Source organism: Podarcis vaucheri (genome assembly GCF_965113315.1).
Source record: "Podarcis vaucheri genome assembly, chromosome: 3".
NCBI classification, from domain to species: Eukaryota; Metazoa; Chordata; class Lepidosauria; order Squamata; family Lacertidae; genus Podarcis; species Podarcis vaucheri.
In genome coordinates, this window is record NC_138761.1 from 47,706,153 (window position 1) to 47,721,500 (window position 15,348).

At 43.0% G+C, this 15,348-nt stretch overlaps 2 protein-coding genes across 2 annotated transcripts in view; one reads left to right on the forward strand and one right to left on the reverse strand.

Moving 5' to 3' along the window:
• ACTN2 (actinin alpha 2) overlaps nt 1–2,224 on the reverse strand; it is a 51,759-nt gene extending 49,535 nt beyond the window's left edge. Inside the window, exon 1 of the mRNA XM_082215005.1 lies at nt 1,811–2,224. Within this exon, the coding sequence (XP_082071131.1) occupies nt 1,811–1,939 (129 nt within the window). The 5' untranslated portion in view covers nt 1,940–2,224. The remainder of the gene's footprint in view (nt 1–1,810) is intronic.
• A 4,710-nt stretch (nt 2,225–6,934) lies between these two features.
• HEATR1 (HEAT repeat containing 1) overlaps nt 6,935–15,348 on the forward strand; it is a 35,521-nt gene continuing 27,107 nt past the window's right edge. The window contains exons 1-10 of the mRNA XM_082214950.1: nt 6,935–7,111; nt 8,813–8,963; nt 9,160–9,376; nt 9,703–9,844; nt 11,239–11,340; nt 11,961–12,101; nt 12,718–12,929; nt 13,374–13,507; nt 13,934–14,042; nt 14,437–14,547. Of these exons, the coding sequence (XP_082071076.1) occupies nt 8,822–8,963; nt 9,160–9,376; nt 9,703–9,844; nt 11,239–11,340; nt 11,961–12,101; nt 12,718–12,929; nt 13,374–13,507; nt 13,934–14,042; nt 14,437–14,547 (1,310 nt within the window). The 5' untranslated portion in view covers nt 6,935–7,111; nt 8,813–8,821. The remainder of the gene's footprint in view (nt 7,112–8,812; nt 8,964–9,159; nt 9,377–9,702; nt 9,845–11,238; nt 11,341–11,960; nt 12,102–12,717; nt 12,930–13,373; nt 13,508–13,933; nt 14,043–14,436; nt 14,548–15,348) is intronic.

Below are 15,348 nucleotides of genomic sequence, written 5' to 3' on the forward strand. Positions count from 1 at the left end.
AGACCATTTGTTTGAGACGTTTTATTGCTGCAAATCAACTGTATAATCAGAACCAACCCTTGATTAGTCCAGATTATAATAATTTCTCATTCCTATAAGAGGGAACCAATAGATTTCACAACAAATTTGTCACACTGCTTTTGAAAATATTTTATATCCTATCAGCTTGCTAGCCTTCTACAAATTAAGATATTTTTAGTATCTGACTGGAAGCATGTAAATTCAAAGATTGTGTCTTGAAAGATCAATGGGGCAGGTAGGACCCTGACTTTGGAATGCCCTCCCTAAAGACATATGCCTAGTGCTAGCTGAACCATCCTTTTAGCATCAGGTTAAGACACTTTTATTTACTCATTAATTTTAATGTGTATAGTTCCTGCATCTGCCTAGTTCTTTTTTTAAAAAAAAAATATTTTCCTTTCTCTGACGGTGGTTGCCTTTTGCTAGCGTTTCACTTCATTTTGTATTACCTTTGAATCAATTTATTATCTATATTGTTGTTTTGATGAAGGAAGAAGGGGTGTAGAGAAACATTTTTTAAAAAATCTGGCTCAAATTAAATTAAAAACAAACAAACAAAAACCCCACTTCATCAGCCTTCCCCAACTTGGCGCTCTCCAAATGTTTTGGGCTACAACTCCCATCAGGTGATAATGGGAGCCGTAGTCCAAAGTATTTGAAGGGTGCCAGGTTGGGAATGCCTGTAGAGTGGTACCTCGGGTTACAGACGCTTCAGGTTACAGACGCTTCAGGTTACAGATTCTGCTAACCCAGAAATAGTACCTCAGGTTAAGAACTTTGCTTCAGGATGAGAACAGAAATCGTGCAGTGGCGGCGCAGTGGGAGTGGGAGGCCCCATTAGCTAAAGTGGTATCTCAGGTTAAGAACAGTTTCAGGTTAAGAACAGACCTCCAGAACGAATTAAGTTCTTAACCCGAGGTACCCCTGTACTACTTTTTACATTAAATATTTAATTGTGTTTAATAAGTCTCTTTTGTTCTGTCTGGTTGGGATCCAACTCATGAGTTTCATCAGTGGAAGCCTGATTCTGCGTGTACAATAGAACTTCCCCCCTTTTCTCCTCCTGTGTGCCCCCCGAAACTGGCTTGGGGACGGGGGACACACGAACCCCTCCCCAAACAGCACACACGCAGGGGGGAATCATTCCCTCAGGCAAGCCAAAATGCGCTTGGCCTGGTGGAACTATCACTTTAGCGTGACATTGAATTCCTCCCTTTATTTCATTTCATTTAAACAATGCTACAGCAGGCATTCTCAAGTTTGTGATTTTGCTGTTATCGTCACCAACTGTAGCTTCCCTCCCACAGCAAATTATTCTCCAGGCACCATCCACAGTGCCAATCCTAAGCACTCCTTCCTCACGGCTGCCATTTAAAACAACACAATGGAATAGAATCATATACGGTAATCAAAGTGTAGAGTTGGAAGGGACCACAAGGATCATCCAGTCCAGCCCCCATGCAAAGCAGGAATCTTTTGCCCAACATGGGGCTCAAACCCACAACCCTGAGATTAAGAGTCTCATGCTCTACCAACTGAGCTATCCCTCATCACCCATTGAACAGAACATGCACAAAAGTGTCCAGGCTCCTTGAACAAGTGAAGATGAAACTTCACCCGATTGGTATCTCTGGGGACCAGTTTACATTTCTCAGTTTAAGCTACCTCACAGGGCTGTTGTGAGTATATAATTGGGAAAGGGAAGAGTCATGTACATCACCCTTAGTTCCTTGGAAGAAAGATGGGATATACTGTAAATCCAGTGAATAAGTAAAGAATCTTTCCTGACCTTTCTTTGCTGTTTCTCCCATGCGGGGTCCAGGAGCAAGTCCCTGTCCCATTCTTCCTCTTGGTTCATATACTCGTCCTCTTCATACTCATAGTTATAATGTATGCTAGTGTCTATTTGGGTTGTCATGTTGTTTTAAGAATCAAATGGCTTTTCACACCTGCAGAGGTTTCTTGGCTCTTAATAAGAAGTTCTCAGAAATAAATTGATCTGGCAGGCAGGCAGGCAGGCAATTCTGTCTTCTTTTGTTTTCTTTCTTCTGCAGGAAAGTCTTGCTGGTGTGTGAGAGAGGGAAGTTTTCAGGTTGCAGGTTAAGAGCTCGCCTTCACTTTCTTCCTGTCTTTCTTTCTGCCCCTGGACTGCTGCTGTGATTCTCCGAAAGGAAGCCTGGCTCGTGCCGAAGGCTGATTCCGATTCTGCCTCTTATCCCCTTGCCTTGTCACGTGTCTCTGCACTGCCTCCCACATCCATCCCCCTCCCCTCTTTTCCCAAGTCCCTCCTTAGATGCTCGCAAGCCGGATTTCAACAGGCTGAACAATCCCACCCCCAACCCCGCCTTAAAAAGTGGATAAAATAGACGTGTGTATTTTCAATCTTAGAAAAAGGACGATAGGCCTGCCATGCCCTATTGTCCTTTTTCTAAGGATCTTCAGGAGAGAGAGTTGCAAGAGGAGAGAGGATGCTTTAGAGATAAAGTCTCTGAACCTCTGGGTTTCTCCACTCAAGAGCGCTGGATTTAGGAAGGCAGTTCCCCTTGGATTCTACCTTCTAGCTCACACACCTCAACTCTGGCCTTTGTCTTTCTAACAGACAGTTGAGAGAGGGGTGCCACCCATTTGCTTTCTAGCACAGAACCACTTCCATTGTTACCTTAATGACTCATACATAGGCTGTTACAAAGCAACTTGCCTGGCTATTCCATCAATCAAATCCTTGTCGGATCCAGGCATACAGTTTACTGCCCATCCCCCAAACTCACAGCAATACAGATGCTAAGTATCAGGAAAAGGCTAAGTTGGAAAATATGGGAAGTTCAAAAAACAACACGCCTCTACAATGAAATTAGATTGGTCAATAATTAGTAATGTATTTTGAAATGTTAATTTCTACATAGAAAAGCTTGGAAATAAACATGTGATTTGTACCAAAAACAAACAAACACAAAACATGTGGGGGAATTATTCACAGGTGACCAACACCCTAAATTGTAAACATACTCTTTGAAATAATCATTTTTATTTCAATGGAGCTAATTTTCATGCAAGCACATTTAGCATTGCTGCCTTATTCTGGCAGTCTTATTAAATTTTTAAAAGGTTACCCCAAAATGATCTGTGAATCAATCTTTCTCCCTGTCTGTTAAGGCACTAGAACTGAAGAAACACCATCCAGGCTTACAATGTAATACACACGGTGACAGGTGGAAAACTACAAATAGTGCTGGCATAAGGTTGGAAAAAATGGTGCGACACATCCAGGATTTTAAAAATGGTTCTACAAAGGGAATGCAAGGGGAGGGAGTGTGGAGCAGAGAGGGAGAGAAAGGGAGGGCAGGACGGGGTTTAGAATAACCTATTACAAGCTTTCAGACAGTCATGTGTACTCAGCTGCATTTCTGTTTCACATTAGCTGGTGAAATTTCCAGAATATTAAGCAAAGGGAAAAAAAACTGGATTTCTAGTGCCAGTCTGAAGTCTGGAATATATACAGTAGTTAGTAAAATATCCCCCCCACCCCACAGTGCTTTCATTATTTTGAAATATGTGCCACACTCTCCAACACTGCTTTAGACTCAATCTCTACAGTACAAATTTAGCAGACTGGATGGTTGCTGACTCCATCACATTGACATCCCTACTGAACCCATCCTGCCCAAGGCTGCCCAACCCCACCTAGACTTCACACTACCTGTTCCAAAAGATGCTGTGCCCTTACGTAGCATCTTTATCAGAAGCACCAGCTGGCCACAAAAGGGTTCTCGCCCTCAGCCCTGGTATCCTTGTCCAGAAGAGGGGTTGGCTGAAGACAGCAGCCAGGAATCTTGAAGCCAACCATGATGCTGACATGAATCACAATCTGCTTCAGTATTTTAACTTCCTGTGTGTTTTAACGTATTGTAATTGTAGTTATTGCCTTATTTTACAGTTTTATCTTTTTGTAAAGTGATGGCTATAATTTTCATGAAATATAAATAAGTAAATAAATAAATGTCCCCCTACCCCTAGGAAAACAAGCTGCTTAGGCCTCATCTTGATCTAAAACAAGGGTGAGGAACTTTTATCTTTCCCCCATCCTGACAGACCTGCTTTGAGAGGTCGGCAGAACCATCCAAGCAGAACTGAACGATCTGCACTTTAGCTGGACTTAGATGTCCCTCAGGGTCCCTTCCCACTCTATAATTCTGTGATTCTATTAGTTCCAGCCTGCTTTCTGCAGTCACATCTCTACCTGCCCCACAGCTTACAATAAATAAGTTGTCAGGTGTGTGTGGTTCGGGGAAACGGCTCCACAGGCCAGATGAGGAGGTGTGGTGTGCCAAGTTTGGCCCAAGGACTATAGGTTCCCAACCCCTGATCTAGTGAGTCCAATCAGGGCCTAGTCAGTCTGAGAAGTTGACGCCAGTCAATTACACCACCGTTTGACCATGTGGCCAAAACTGGAATCAATTTGTTGGCTTTGTTTATAGCAATCTCTCATTTAAATACAGTACATTCAAATAATTTATGCAGGATAGTATCCCAAAGGTTGCTCACTGAGGACTGTATTCAGCTAAATAATGGTGAGAAGTGAGAAGACTTCTACTTACCCAATGGGACTTTCTCCCCTCCTTGAGTCATCCCCAGATCTGCTTCAGAGGATGGGGGAATCCCTAGAGCATATTTAAGGGACACAGGCCAGGAGGAGAGTGGCAAGATGTTTTACTGTGCAAGGAGAAAATGGAACTTTGCACTATGTTGAATTCTACCCTGAAGCATTTTCAGGGCTTACTTTCCAATGCAGCCCCACATGTGCTCAAAGGAGGGACCTTTGAGGACTGTGAGCCCCTCTGAAGTAATATTCACTCTATCACTGGGATGCAGCTAGAAGGGGAAATCTGTGGAGGTAGAAAACAGATCTGACCCACAGGCGCCTAGATCCGCCAGCGGGAGAATTTAGCAGAGTTAAAAACACTTTCAGCATTAACTAGTAGTACAGCATGGAATATATATTGTTAAACCCAGTGCTTTTTTTCTGGGAGTATGCAGGGGTACGCATACCCCTAAACATTTTGTGAATCTAAGTTTGGCCTCATTGAGGGGCAGTATTTCAATGTGAGTAGGAAAATGTGAGAACCCCTAAAGATTTTTTTTAGAAAAAAAGCACTGGTTAAACCTTTTTGCATATCCCATTTAGTCTGTCTTAAAAATGCTTGCCCCTCTCTGTCTGCCTCTCTAGTGATGAACAGACCATACGCAGCAGTATTTTTAGGAGCACCAGTGAAGTGGTCTGTGATCCTAGGATTCTGTATCCTAGGATTTGGAGAGGAACCACAGCTCAGTGGCAGAGTACATGCTTTGCATACAGGTTTAATCCGTGCTATCTCTAGTTAAAAGGAGCAAGCGTCTGGTAATGAGAAAAGATATCTGACTGAAATGGTAGCTGCTGCCAGTCAGAGTGGACCATAATGGACTAAAGGAAAGAAATTGGCACAGGGCAGTTTCTTATGTTTCCATTATCATTAGTAATGTTGCGGAGAATGCTGGAATGTCACTCATGGGCACATGATACAACCACTTAATGTGGGCAGAATGATGTGGGCTCATCTCCTTGTCTTCTGTGCACTGCAGTATCCTGCCTTCCATTACACTTTCATTCTGGTGAAATCCTCACCTAGGAATCTGCTCTCTCATTTATCACTTTTTCCTATTATCCAGCGCCCATTCCCTCCATCTAGAATTTCTTCACTGAACACAGAAAATGTGTCACCTCTGTCTCTTAAATTTACAAGCCATGCATTTTCACAGTAAATTACATTTAAAATGATCAGGCGGCAGCCTTGTTCTATTCAGAAAAAGATGCACAATAATATAGATGTGTGGTTAGGAAGAGTGTTGATGTGCTGTGTTGTTGGCGTCACAGCATGCAAAATGATTTATGGGGTAATCCCAAGGTTAAAACAAGTGGGAGGCACAGTGTGAATTACCCTCTAAATCATCGCAGCAATACAAGCCAACATCTTTGCCTGGGGATTCAATGCTTCTCATTCTTCCTGTGAAAGATGGCACATAAGTTTAATTTGTATTTTAATAATGCCTCCTTCCTTGCAGTACTGTGCAAACATAGGATCCAATCCTTCCCTAGGTGGGTTGAGTGAATGTGATGGCAGAATCTCCATAAGGTGTAAAGAGCCCTCTTTCCTTCTCTCCCCCAGTTCAAGCATGCATGAGTTCACATGGGGAATGGGAGGCATCTGATTCCCATATCCATCTTGGTTAGGGAGCACATGCCGAGTGCAAGAGATTGGATGTGGATGCAAGAAGTGTGCATAGGACTGCCATTTTCTAGAATTGCCTAATGAAGTGACCTGCATGTGTGCTCATGGCAGGAGTGAGTGGAGAAAACCAAATTGCGCAGTTTTCCCTTTTCTTTGAGTTTCTTTGGCAATCCTGCAATCCTATGGGTTTTTTACTAAACTATGCCCTACAGTTCAGTGGAGCTTATTCCCTAGTTCAGAGATGGCTAGTCCCTTGTTCCGGGGCCTAATCCGGCCCCTCAAGTAGTTTTTTCACCCTTCCTCAAAAAAATCCTACCCTTTTTTGGCAGCAAAAAGAATAAAAATGACAGTAGGCAAAGCACGGTGGTGCGCTAAGCCCAGCAACTCTGATAGGTTTTACCGACTGAAGCAAATGAGATGTTTCAAACACACACACATACAAAAAAAGTTCCTCTGCCAAATGAAAACGGTATACCAATGTTGTCTTTCAGATTTCACGTTAACTATGGATAATAAATAAATAAGCAAGCCGAGTCCCCAAACAAAGCTGAATTTATTGCGCATCCCCTTGATTAATTCCTCCCTTCTAGGGAGCGTCAGTCGGCCACGTGGCGGCCGGACGCCTCGCGGGGGCAGCAGAGAGCAAAGACCGGGTGGGAGGAAGGGAAAGACGCCGGCTCCGTTACCCTTGCCATTACCCTCTAACGACGGAAGCGGAAGCACGCTTCCCCCGCTCTCGCTTCCGGGTCATAGGCGAAACACCTGGTGGACCTTCCCACGTGGAGGGAAAAGAAAAAGAAGCACCGTGGGAACCGGCAGCATCCCAGGTTAGTCCTTTCCGCTCGAGATCTTGCCGTCTCTCAGCGCGAAGCTCTGTCGGAACAGGCAGCGACTTCAGATACCGTTGAGCTCCTTTCTTCCCGGGTCTCCCATTGCCTTTCGAAGCTCAGCTGCTCGTGCAGCACTGCAACATTTGATCAGTCGCTGAAGAGCTACGACTGAGTCTTGATTCATTATATTAATTGCAGGCCCACTTTCATTATTGACTATGGAATATTTGTCATTCATTTGCATTTTGCTGTGCTCTTAGTATCTGCCATTTTTCACGGCCAGTTTTTTCTTTGCAGTCCATCTTTCTCAAGCCCCAACTCTGGATTCATAGCATAGGAAGAAGGGGTTGGGGAGAAGGTTGCAATACATATGGACAGAGAGTGTGTCCTTTTAGTGGTTATAGGTCATGTATGGGGCATGGGTGGTGCTGTGGTCTAAGTCACTGAGCTTCTTGGGCTTGCTGATCAGAAGGTCGGTGGTTCAAATCACTGCGATGGGGTGAGCTCCTGTTGCTCTGTCCCAGCTCCTGCCAAGCTAGCAGTTCAAAAGCACGCCAGTGCAAGTAGATAAATAGGTACTGCTGCGGTGGGAAAATAAATGGTGTTTCTGTGCGCTCTGGTTTCCATCACCAGAAGTGGTTTAGTCATGCTGGCCGCATGACCCAGAAAGCTGTCTGTGGACAAACGCCAGCTCCCTCAGCATGAAAGCGAGATGAGCGCTGCAACCCCAGAGTCGCCTTTGATTGGACTTAACCGTCCAGGGGTCCTTTACCTTATAGGTCATGTACAGAGCGTAGCCGATGGTTGTAGGTCTGGAAAGGTGTGAACACCGCAGACTGTGGTGGAAGGTATAGCCTGGTTCTATGCTTGTTTAACTTGAATTAAGAGCTGAAGGTGGTGTTCAATAGGGCTTGATTCCTTGTAAGTGCGGGATGGGGAGGTTCACAAACACATTTGTGCATAACTACCCATCAAGTGATGTTTCCTCACTCAGGAAGGAAGCTAGACTTGTAAGCTGTCCCCATTTTAAAGTATTGTACAGTAATTATGTTCCTCTATCGCATTTCCCCGTGATGACAATCTCGTGTGCGTATAACCGATGAACATGTATGTATGAGTTCATACTTAGTGGCAATGTGCATGGCAATAAGGATAGAGAATCTCTTGTTGGGAGGCCTCGTGCCAACAGCTGTAGCCAGCATGGCTGATGATCAGGGATGATGGACGCTGTAGTCCAATAAACATCAGAAGGGCCACAATTTCCATGTACCTGGTTTAGCTAACCTTGACCATTATCTCAGTAATATTTGCAATAATGCTGCAAGGTAAGTTGGAAGTGCCTTTATTACAAATATGGAAACAGGGTGAGGTGACGGAAATGGAGAGTGTCTTGCTGAAATCACCCAGTGAGTTAATGACTGAGCCAAGGTTTGAATATTTTGACAACTTCAATTCATGACAGGTGTTCTTAACTCCTATGCTGCTTCACTGTTGTTGTTTAGCAGGCTCCTATGCCCTTCTGTAGCTAGCTATTAATGTAGATTTCATGGTGGCTTTTAGCATCGGCCAAAATTGGTGCAACCTACTTATGATTTTGCTAGGAGGCAAATTGGTACAAAACTATAGATTATTTTGATAGATTTTGGTTTATCTAATACTTCCTAGATCTGTTAAAACCTTTGACTTCCCTCCCCACAGGGTTAAAAAATGACATCCCTCGCTCACCAGCTGAAGCGCCTTGCGCTCCCTCAGAATGACCCCAGTCTCTTGTCTCGAAGTGAAGTAGCATCACTACTGTTTGACTGTAAGGAAGCTGCCAATATTGACAGGGATACATTTTTTGCAATAGGTAAGTGAGGGGCTTAAGAACACAGTCTTGTATGATGCCTGAGGGGTCAATAAATTTGGCTGGCCTATGCAACCAGCCAAAATTTGCCCCATGTGGCTTCATCGCCAGGGATCCTTTGCATAGAATGATTTATCACTGACTGGACAGGTTTGTAAAACTGTGTGGTGTACTGAAAGTATTCCAATATCTTTCCTAGGGTGCACTGGGCTAGATGAGCTGATGGGGATTGATCCTTCCTTTGAGATTTTTCAGCCGACACTTTTCAGTCAAAAGTCCAAAGGTTTGGAACGCAGTGTCCAAACAAAGGCAGTAAACCAGCAGCTGGATGAAAATATTTCATTGTTCCTGATTCACTTGTCTCCTTACTTCATGCTCAAACCAGCGCAGAAGTGCCTGGAGTGGCTGATTCACAGGTAATCCATTCATGCACCTCTAAACCTTGTTTATAGTAAACTGCCCACATCTTCGGGACAGTTACAACAAGCATTGTCCCAAGAGGGCAATATTCCAGGGCAATTCAGGGAACAGAGGTTATAGCATTAGTCGAGTTGTGTAATCAACTTTCACTTTATATTGTGTGAGGCTGGAACTTGTGTTCTGCAATTTGCAAATCAGTCTCAAGCACTGCTCCATGCTAGACGGGCAATACTGTGATTGGTAGGAGGTATTGTGAACTAAATTTATTTGACACAGAAACTCCTATGTCTCATCATGTGGTTGTGTTATGTCTGTTTGTTAGGTTTCATATCCATCTGTACAACCAGGACAGTTTGATTGGCTGTGTATTGCCTTATCATGAGACGAAGTTGTTTGTGCGTGTTATCCAGCTTCTGAAAATTAGTGACCCAACTCAAAAGTGGCATTGGCTGTATCCGATTCAGGTGAAGTAGCAAAAGATAAATATATGTGGTTGTATTTCTACTACTGTTACAGTGGAACCTCTACTCATGACCACAATCCGTTCCGGAGACCCATCCTTATGGTGAAACGGGTCGCTGGGAGAGGCGCCATTGTGCACAGGTGGCAATTGCCCACTTCTTCACATGTGCAAATGGCGATCACCACTTCTGCACAGGTGTGAATGGCGATCGCCGCTCCAGCACAAACCTGCTTATTACTTCCGGGTTTGCCGTGGTTGCAACTTGGAACGTCTGCGAGTGGAGGCGTTTGTAAGTAGAGGTTCTACTGTATTATCCCTGGTTGTCTGCAGCATAACCTTATCAGTGGTTTTGACACTTGGAACTTCATGGGGAGCTCATACCTTTGTTTATCTGTCTTCTTTGCATGTTGGTTGTGGGCCTGGTCAGAGTCGACTTACTAAATTGAATGGCTTGCTTTTTTGGCCCCATACTTACAGTTCCCTTTTGACTACGTTCATTTTTCTCTGTATGCCACGGACTGGGAAGCTGTGGCCTGCAGATATTATTGGACTCAAAATCCAATCAAGCCTAGCCAGCATGGGCAATGGACGACATATGACATCTGATGTCCCTGCCAGCATGTCTGGTGGTCTGGGATTATGGGAGTTGTAGTCCAACAACACTCCTAGTGCCACAGATTACCTATTTCTGCTGTATACTTTCACTGCTTTTTAAGTTTTGCTTTTTCCATATCGTTGACTATACCTTTCAAGACATTAAACAGAATAAACCAGGATTTTTATTATGCCTGTTCAGTCTTCCACTGATTTACTTATTTGTCGCTAGCAACACAATTTCATGAATGTCTACTGGTGTGGGCTTCAGTCTTGTACAAAATTACTTGAAAATAATTCCTACTGAATTGCATGGAGTAAACATCATATTAATTTATAATACGTTTCCCCATCTTTCCTCCAAGGAGCTCAGAGCAGCTTACATAATCACTCACCTTCTGCCCTGCCCCCCCCCCCCAATTTATAATCACAACAAACTTTTGTGGTAGTTTAGAATGAAAGTGATTGGTCCAGCAACGCTGCTGGGAGTTCCCAGATGCATAGCCACCCAGAGTGCTGGGGCAGTCCAGTGAAATGAGTGGCATATAAATAATAAAATTATTATTATAGGTTTAGCCACATGGCTGCACACATATAACTAGTGGCATGTTTGCAAATACCATGGGCATCAGTGGTACATAGATTCATGTAACTAGATACAGGATTATTCTCTATGATGTAGAGTGCCTTGAATTTATGATAATGGGAACTACTTATTGTTTTCTGAATTTTCTGTCTGAATTTTAATTAACAATTTTTTGTCTTTCTCTTCTGATCCTTTCTTTTTTGCCTCAATTGCAGAAACCAGGAGTCCCTCTTGCAAGGGGAACTTTGATCACACACTGCTACAAAGACCTGGGTTTCATGGATTTCATATGCAGTCTAGTGACAAAATCTTTAAAGGTTGGTGTGCTGTTCCGGGGCAGTGTCAATTTGATGTTCTCCACATTTGTTTAAATACCACTTCAGTGAAACACTGAAAGGAAAGAGAAATTGTTTAAAAATGTTAAATAGCAGTTATTGTGTTGCAGCCCACTAATGCTGGGCAGACCTGAACAATGGCTGCGTTTACCAAATATCACACTATAAAATTATTGGATCCATTTAGTTGATCCTTCATGATTTATTTATTTTTCTTCTAATGAAGGATATTTCCCTGGCAAATGCATTCTTTTAAGTAGGAGTTTGGCATTCCTCAATCGGAAATAACTATTATCTTGTTAGGAATTGGAATTTCCTGGGGTCCATTTGCATGATTATCAACTGGTGATCTGGTACATGTGCTTGAGGGTGGTGAGCTTCTCCCTGTTTGGAAGGAATCCCAGGGGTCATCTAATCCACCCCCGGCAATCCTGGAATGTCGGCTAAAACATGTGTGACTTGTATAGGTTCTCTGTCTGGCAAGTACGTGAGCTAGCCCAACCTTTCTCAATACGGTATGGAAAGCAAATGATGCCATACAAGTGTTGTTTTTGCCTTTGTTTTATCATTATCCTAAATATACTTCCCACTTCTCTCTCTAGGCCTTTTCACTATATCCAGGGAACTTATCACAATTGAGAGTCCTGTTTACTTTTTATGCCTCTACAATTGTGTCTGCTCTTGGGGCTGCAGCAAGTATAAAAGACTCTCTAGTTTCCAGGCTGCTTCCTTATATCCAAAAGGTACAGTTTTCCAGAAGTGATTAATTTTGCTCTTTCAATTTACAGTTTTGGTTTGTGGGCATGTATTTTGCAGTAGATAAACAGAGACTTCCTTTTTTTAACTAGCCGCATGTTGAATGTTGGCTTTGAAGGGAAAGCCTGTTGATGTTGTCATGGTTTCCAGATGCACCTGCATTAGATGAGAATGATACTTAATGATTCTCAGTCTCTCAAGTTCTCTCAGCTATTACTTTTTCCACCTGTATTTGAATTGTACAGTATTATATATTGGGGTGGGTGTGTTGTTACCACCTGAGAGCACAAGGCTGTTTATAATCCTCATCCCTGGTGTTTCCAGGTCACCAATGGGACCTGGAAGTGTTAAATCAGTGTTGTAGCCCCTGGTAGTGAGAAATTTTACTGTATTTATTGGCAATAGCCCAGTTCTGGGATTGCTTTTCAGAAGCAGGAGCTGCCTTGTTTGTGAAGTGGATATTATTTAATTTATGGAGTAAGGCATTAAAGTTTTTGTAGATGTGAGTCTTCCAAAATACTTTGTTAAATACTCCTCCCAAAGACCTGCCCTGTTTCTCTGTCAAATTGTCAAAAATATTTTGGATTGCTTTTCTCACCCTAGGGTTTGAAGTCGACCTTGGTGGATTACAGAGCAGCAACCTACATGATCATAAGCCAGTTGGCTGTGAAGATGACAATGGAAGCTTCTCTGGTTCGTTCCTTGGCGTTGCAAATCAGCAAGACTTTGACCAAAACACCCTCTCTTATCAAAGAGGGTTTAGGCTGCCTCATCATCCTGCTACAGAGTCAGAAGGAGGAAGGGCTTGGGAAAAAGTAAGTTGAGCTCTCTGTTTCCAGGAGGCCCCAACATACAAGATGCACTGATCAAGTAGTTAAGAGGAATGGCTAGAATAGCATTGCCCAGCTGGTGAGCGAAGTTGTAAGAATTGGCAAGAGCAGGACAGTCAAATGGGACTGCCTACCAGCAAGCGGCCAGGCTGCTTGCATGCTGTTGCGTATCTCCCAGGATTTTGCAAAGAAGCGGCACCTCAAGCTGATCGGAGCAATCCAGTTTAACTGCTTGGCCTGAGTGAATGCTTCCTACCGTGTGCAGAAGAACAAGAGCAGCTAATTTCCTGGCTCTTCGAAGATAACCAGCTGCCCTGAGTCCACAGCTTAGTCACCTTAATAACAAGTCACTGACAGATGAAACCTCTTCAAACTGTTAAGAGCGCACACATGTTTATGGTTGCTTTTGGTGTTTTCTCTTTTGTGCAGGCCGTTTACCTATCTGTGTAATGTTCCCAATGTGATTGCCATCCTTCATGAAATTTCAGTAGCTCACGATGTCAGTCCAATTTTGCATTACCTCTTGCCACACCTAGTTCAATCGGTTATTTATGGAAAAACAGGTATGTCAATGGATTCCTGGTGGTTGCTTTTGTGAATGAGATACAGGAGCTCAGGTGTTTGGTTTTCCCTTAGAACCATAATTATTTTGGGGTCAGTCAGCCTCGCAGTGATGCAGTGATGGCCAAACTTGGCCCTCCAGCTGTTTTGGGACCACAATTCCCATCACCCCTGACCACTGGTCCTGTTAGCTAGGGATGATGGGAGTTGTAGTCCCAAAAGAGCTGGAGAGCCAAGTTTGGCCATCATTGCGAAAGAAGATATTTCTTACAGGGGCATGAAACCAACATAGGACAGAAAATACTGCTGTACTGCAGAATTTTATTTGTGCTCCAGTACAGTTTAAGCATAGGGAACTTTTCAATGTAAATGTATTTCTTTCTAAAAAAAAATAGTTACAATGTATTTATCCTATCTACCTTTTTCAGAAATGGAAGAGAAATCTGACTTGGTTGGTTATGAAACCTCCATAAAACATCTAGAAGCTATAGTTACAAGTATACCTTTAGAAAAAGATTTGGATCGTTTATTGGCCTGGTAAGCTAGCCTCTGTTGAGTGAGTTTCTTTCTTGTCCTTGGTGATCTGGAGAGCATCAGGTAGATTTTGACTTATTTTCATCTTTCAGTGTGGCTTTCTAGAATAGATTGCCTATTCTAGACACAAGCAGAGATCCATAACTTGGAAAATGAAAACATTCATATTTTAAGTTTCATTGCATTTATGTGAATAAAAATAATTGTATAATGCATTCAGGTTTGGCACTGAGAGAGAAAAGTCCTTTGCATGTAGGCTTGCTATTAAAACGAAGAAGCTCACAAGGGAAATAAAATCTAATTACTAGCTTTTGAAATGAATTGAGAACTGTCAAAATGTAAATGGCTTGTTATATTTCTGTAAGGTGATAATTTATTCATTTTCTTACCGCTTCAGTAAATTTCTGGAAGGGTATATTTCGTATGGTGTAGAGAGTGACTCTGATCCTGGCAAAATGGCTGAGATGAATAAGCAGCTGCTTCCTCTAATCAGGCTTTTTGAAAGAAAGTAAGTGGAGAGAGATGTGTTACCTGTTAAAATCAATATGTCTGTTGTCAGTATTCTGGGGTCATAGGGCAGTGAAGGTCAATGTGCTCCCCTCCAGATGTTCTTGGACTTTACAACTCCCATCATCCCTAGCCAGTGTGGCCAACAGTCAGGAATGATTGGTCCAACATCTGGAGGGGGCATCAGACTGGTTGCTGCTGTCATGGGGCATGGAAAGTATACATGAGCCTTGAATTTGTAACCTAAATGTGTGGGTACTTTACATTTTATGCCCTTGTGCACTCTCACAAATGTTAGGGGGAGGTTCATTGTCCCAAATCTCTCCTCAACAGGAAGGTTTTAGCTACCCTATGTATAAGGCTTCAAGGTGGATGCAAAACAATGCTCCTTTGGGAGAGAATTTAAAAGCCTAGGTGCAGCCACTGAGTACGTTCTAATGCTCTAAAAGTATTAGGGACTTAATAGCTCAATAACAGATTGGTTTCTGATTTACAGTAAGCATCTCTTCGGTGTTTTAGATGTATATAACTTATTGCCCTAAATTAAGTGTTTAATACAGATTAATAGATGGTTTCCAATGCACTTGTTCCATTAGCACAAGGATTTCCCCCCCTACACGCATCCCACAGCATTCCCCAATTTGCTTTGGGTGACTGGGGGAACCCCTGGAGCAGAGGAGAGGGAGAGGAAGTTCTGTTGGCAGCCGAAAGTCCTTACGCTGAGGGATCAAGTTTGTTGAATACTGCTTGGTGTCTTTATAATACCTTGAAAATAATTTTTACCTTCCCTGAAACTCAGGAG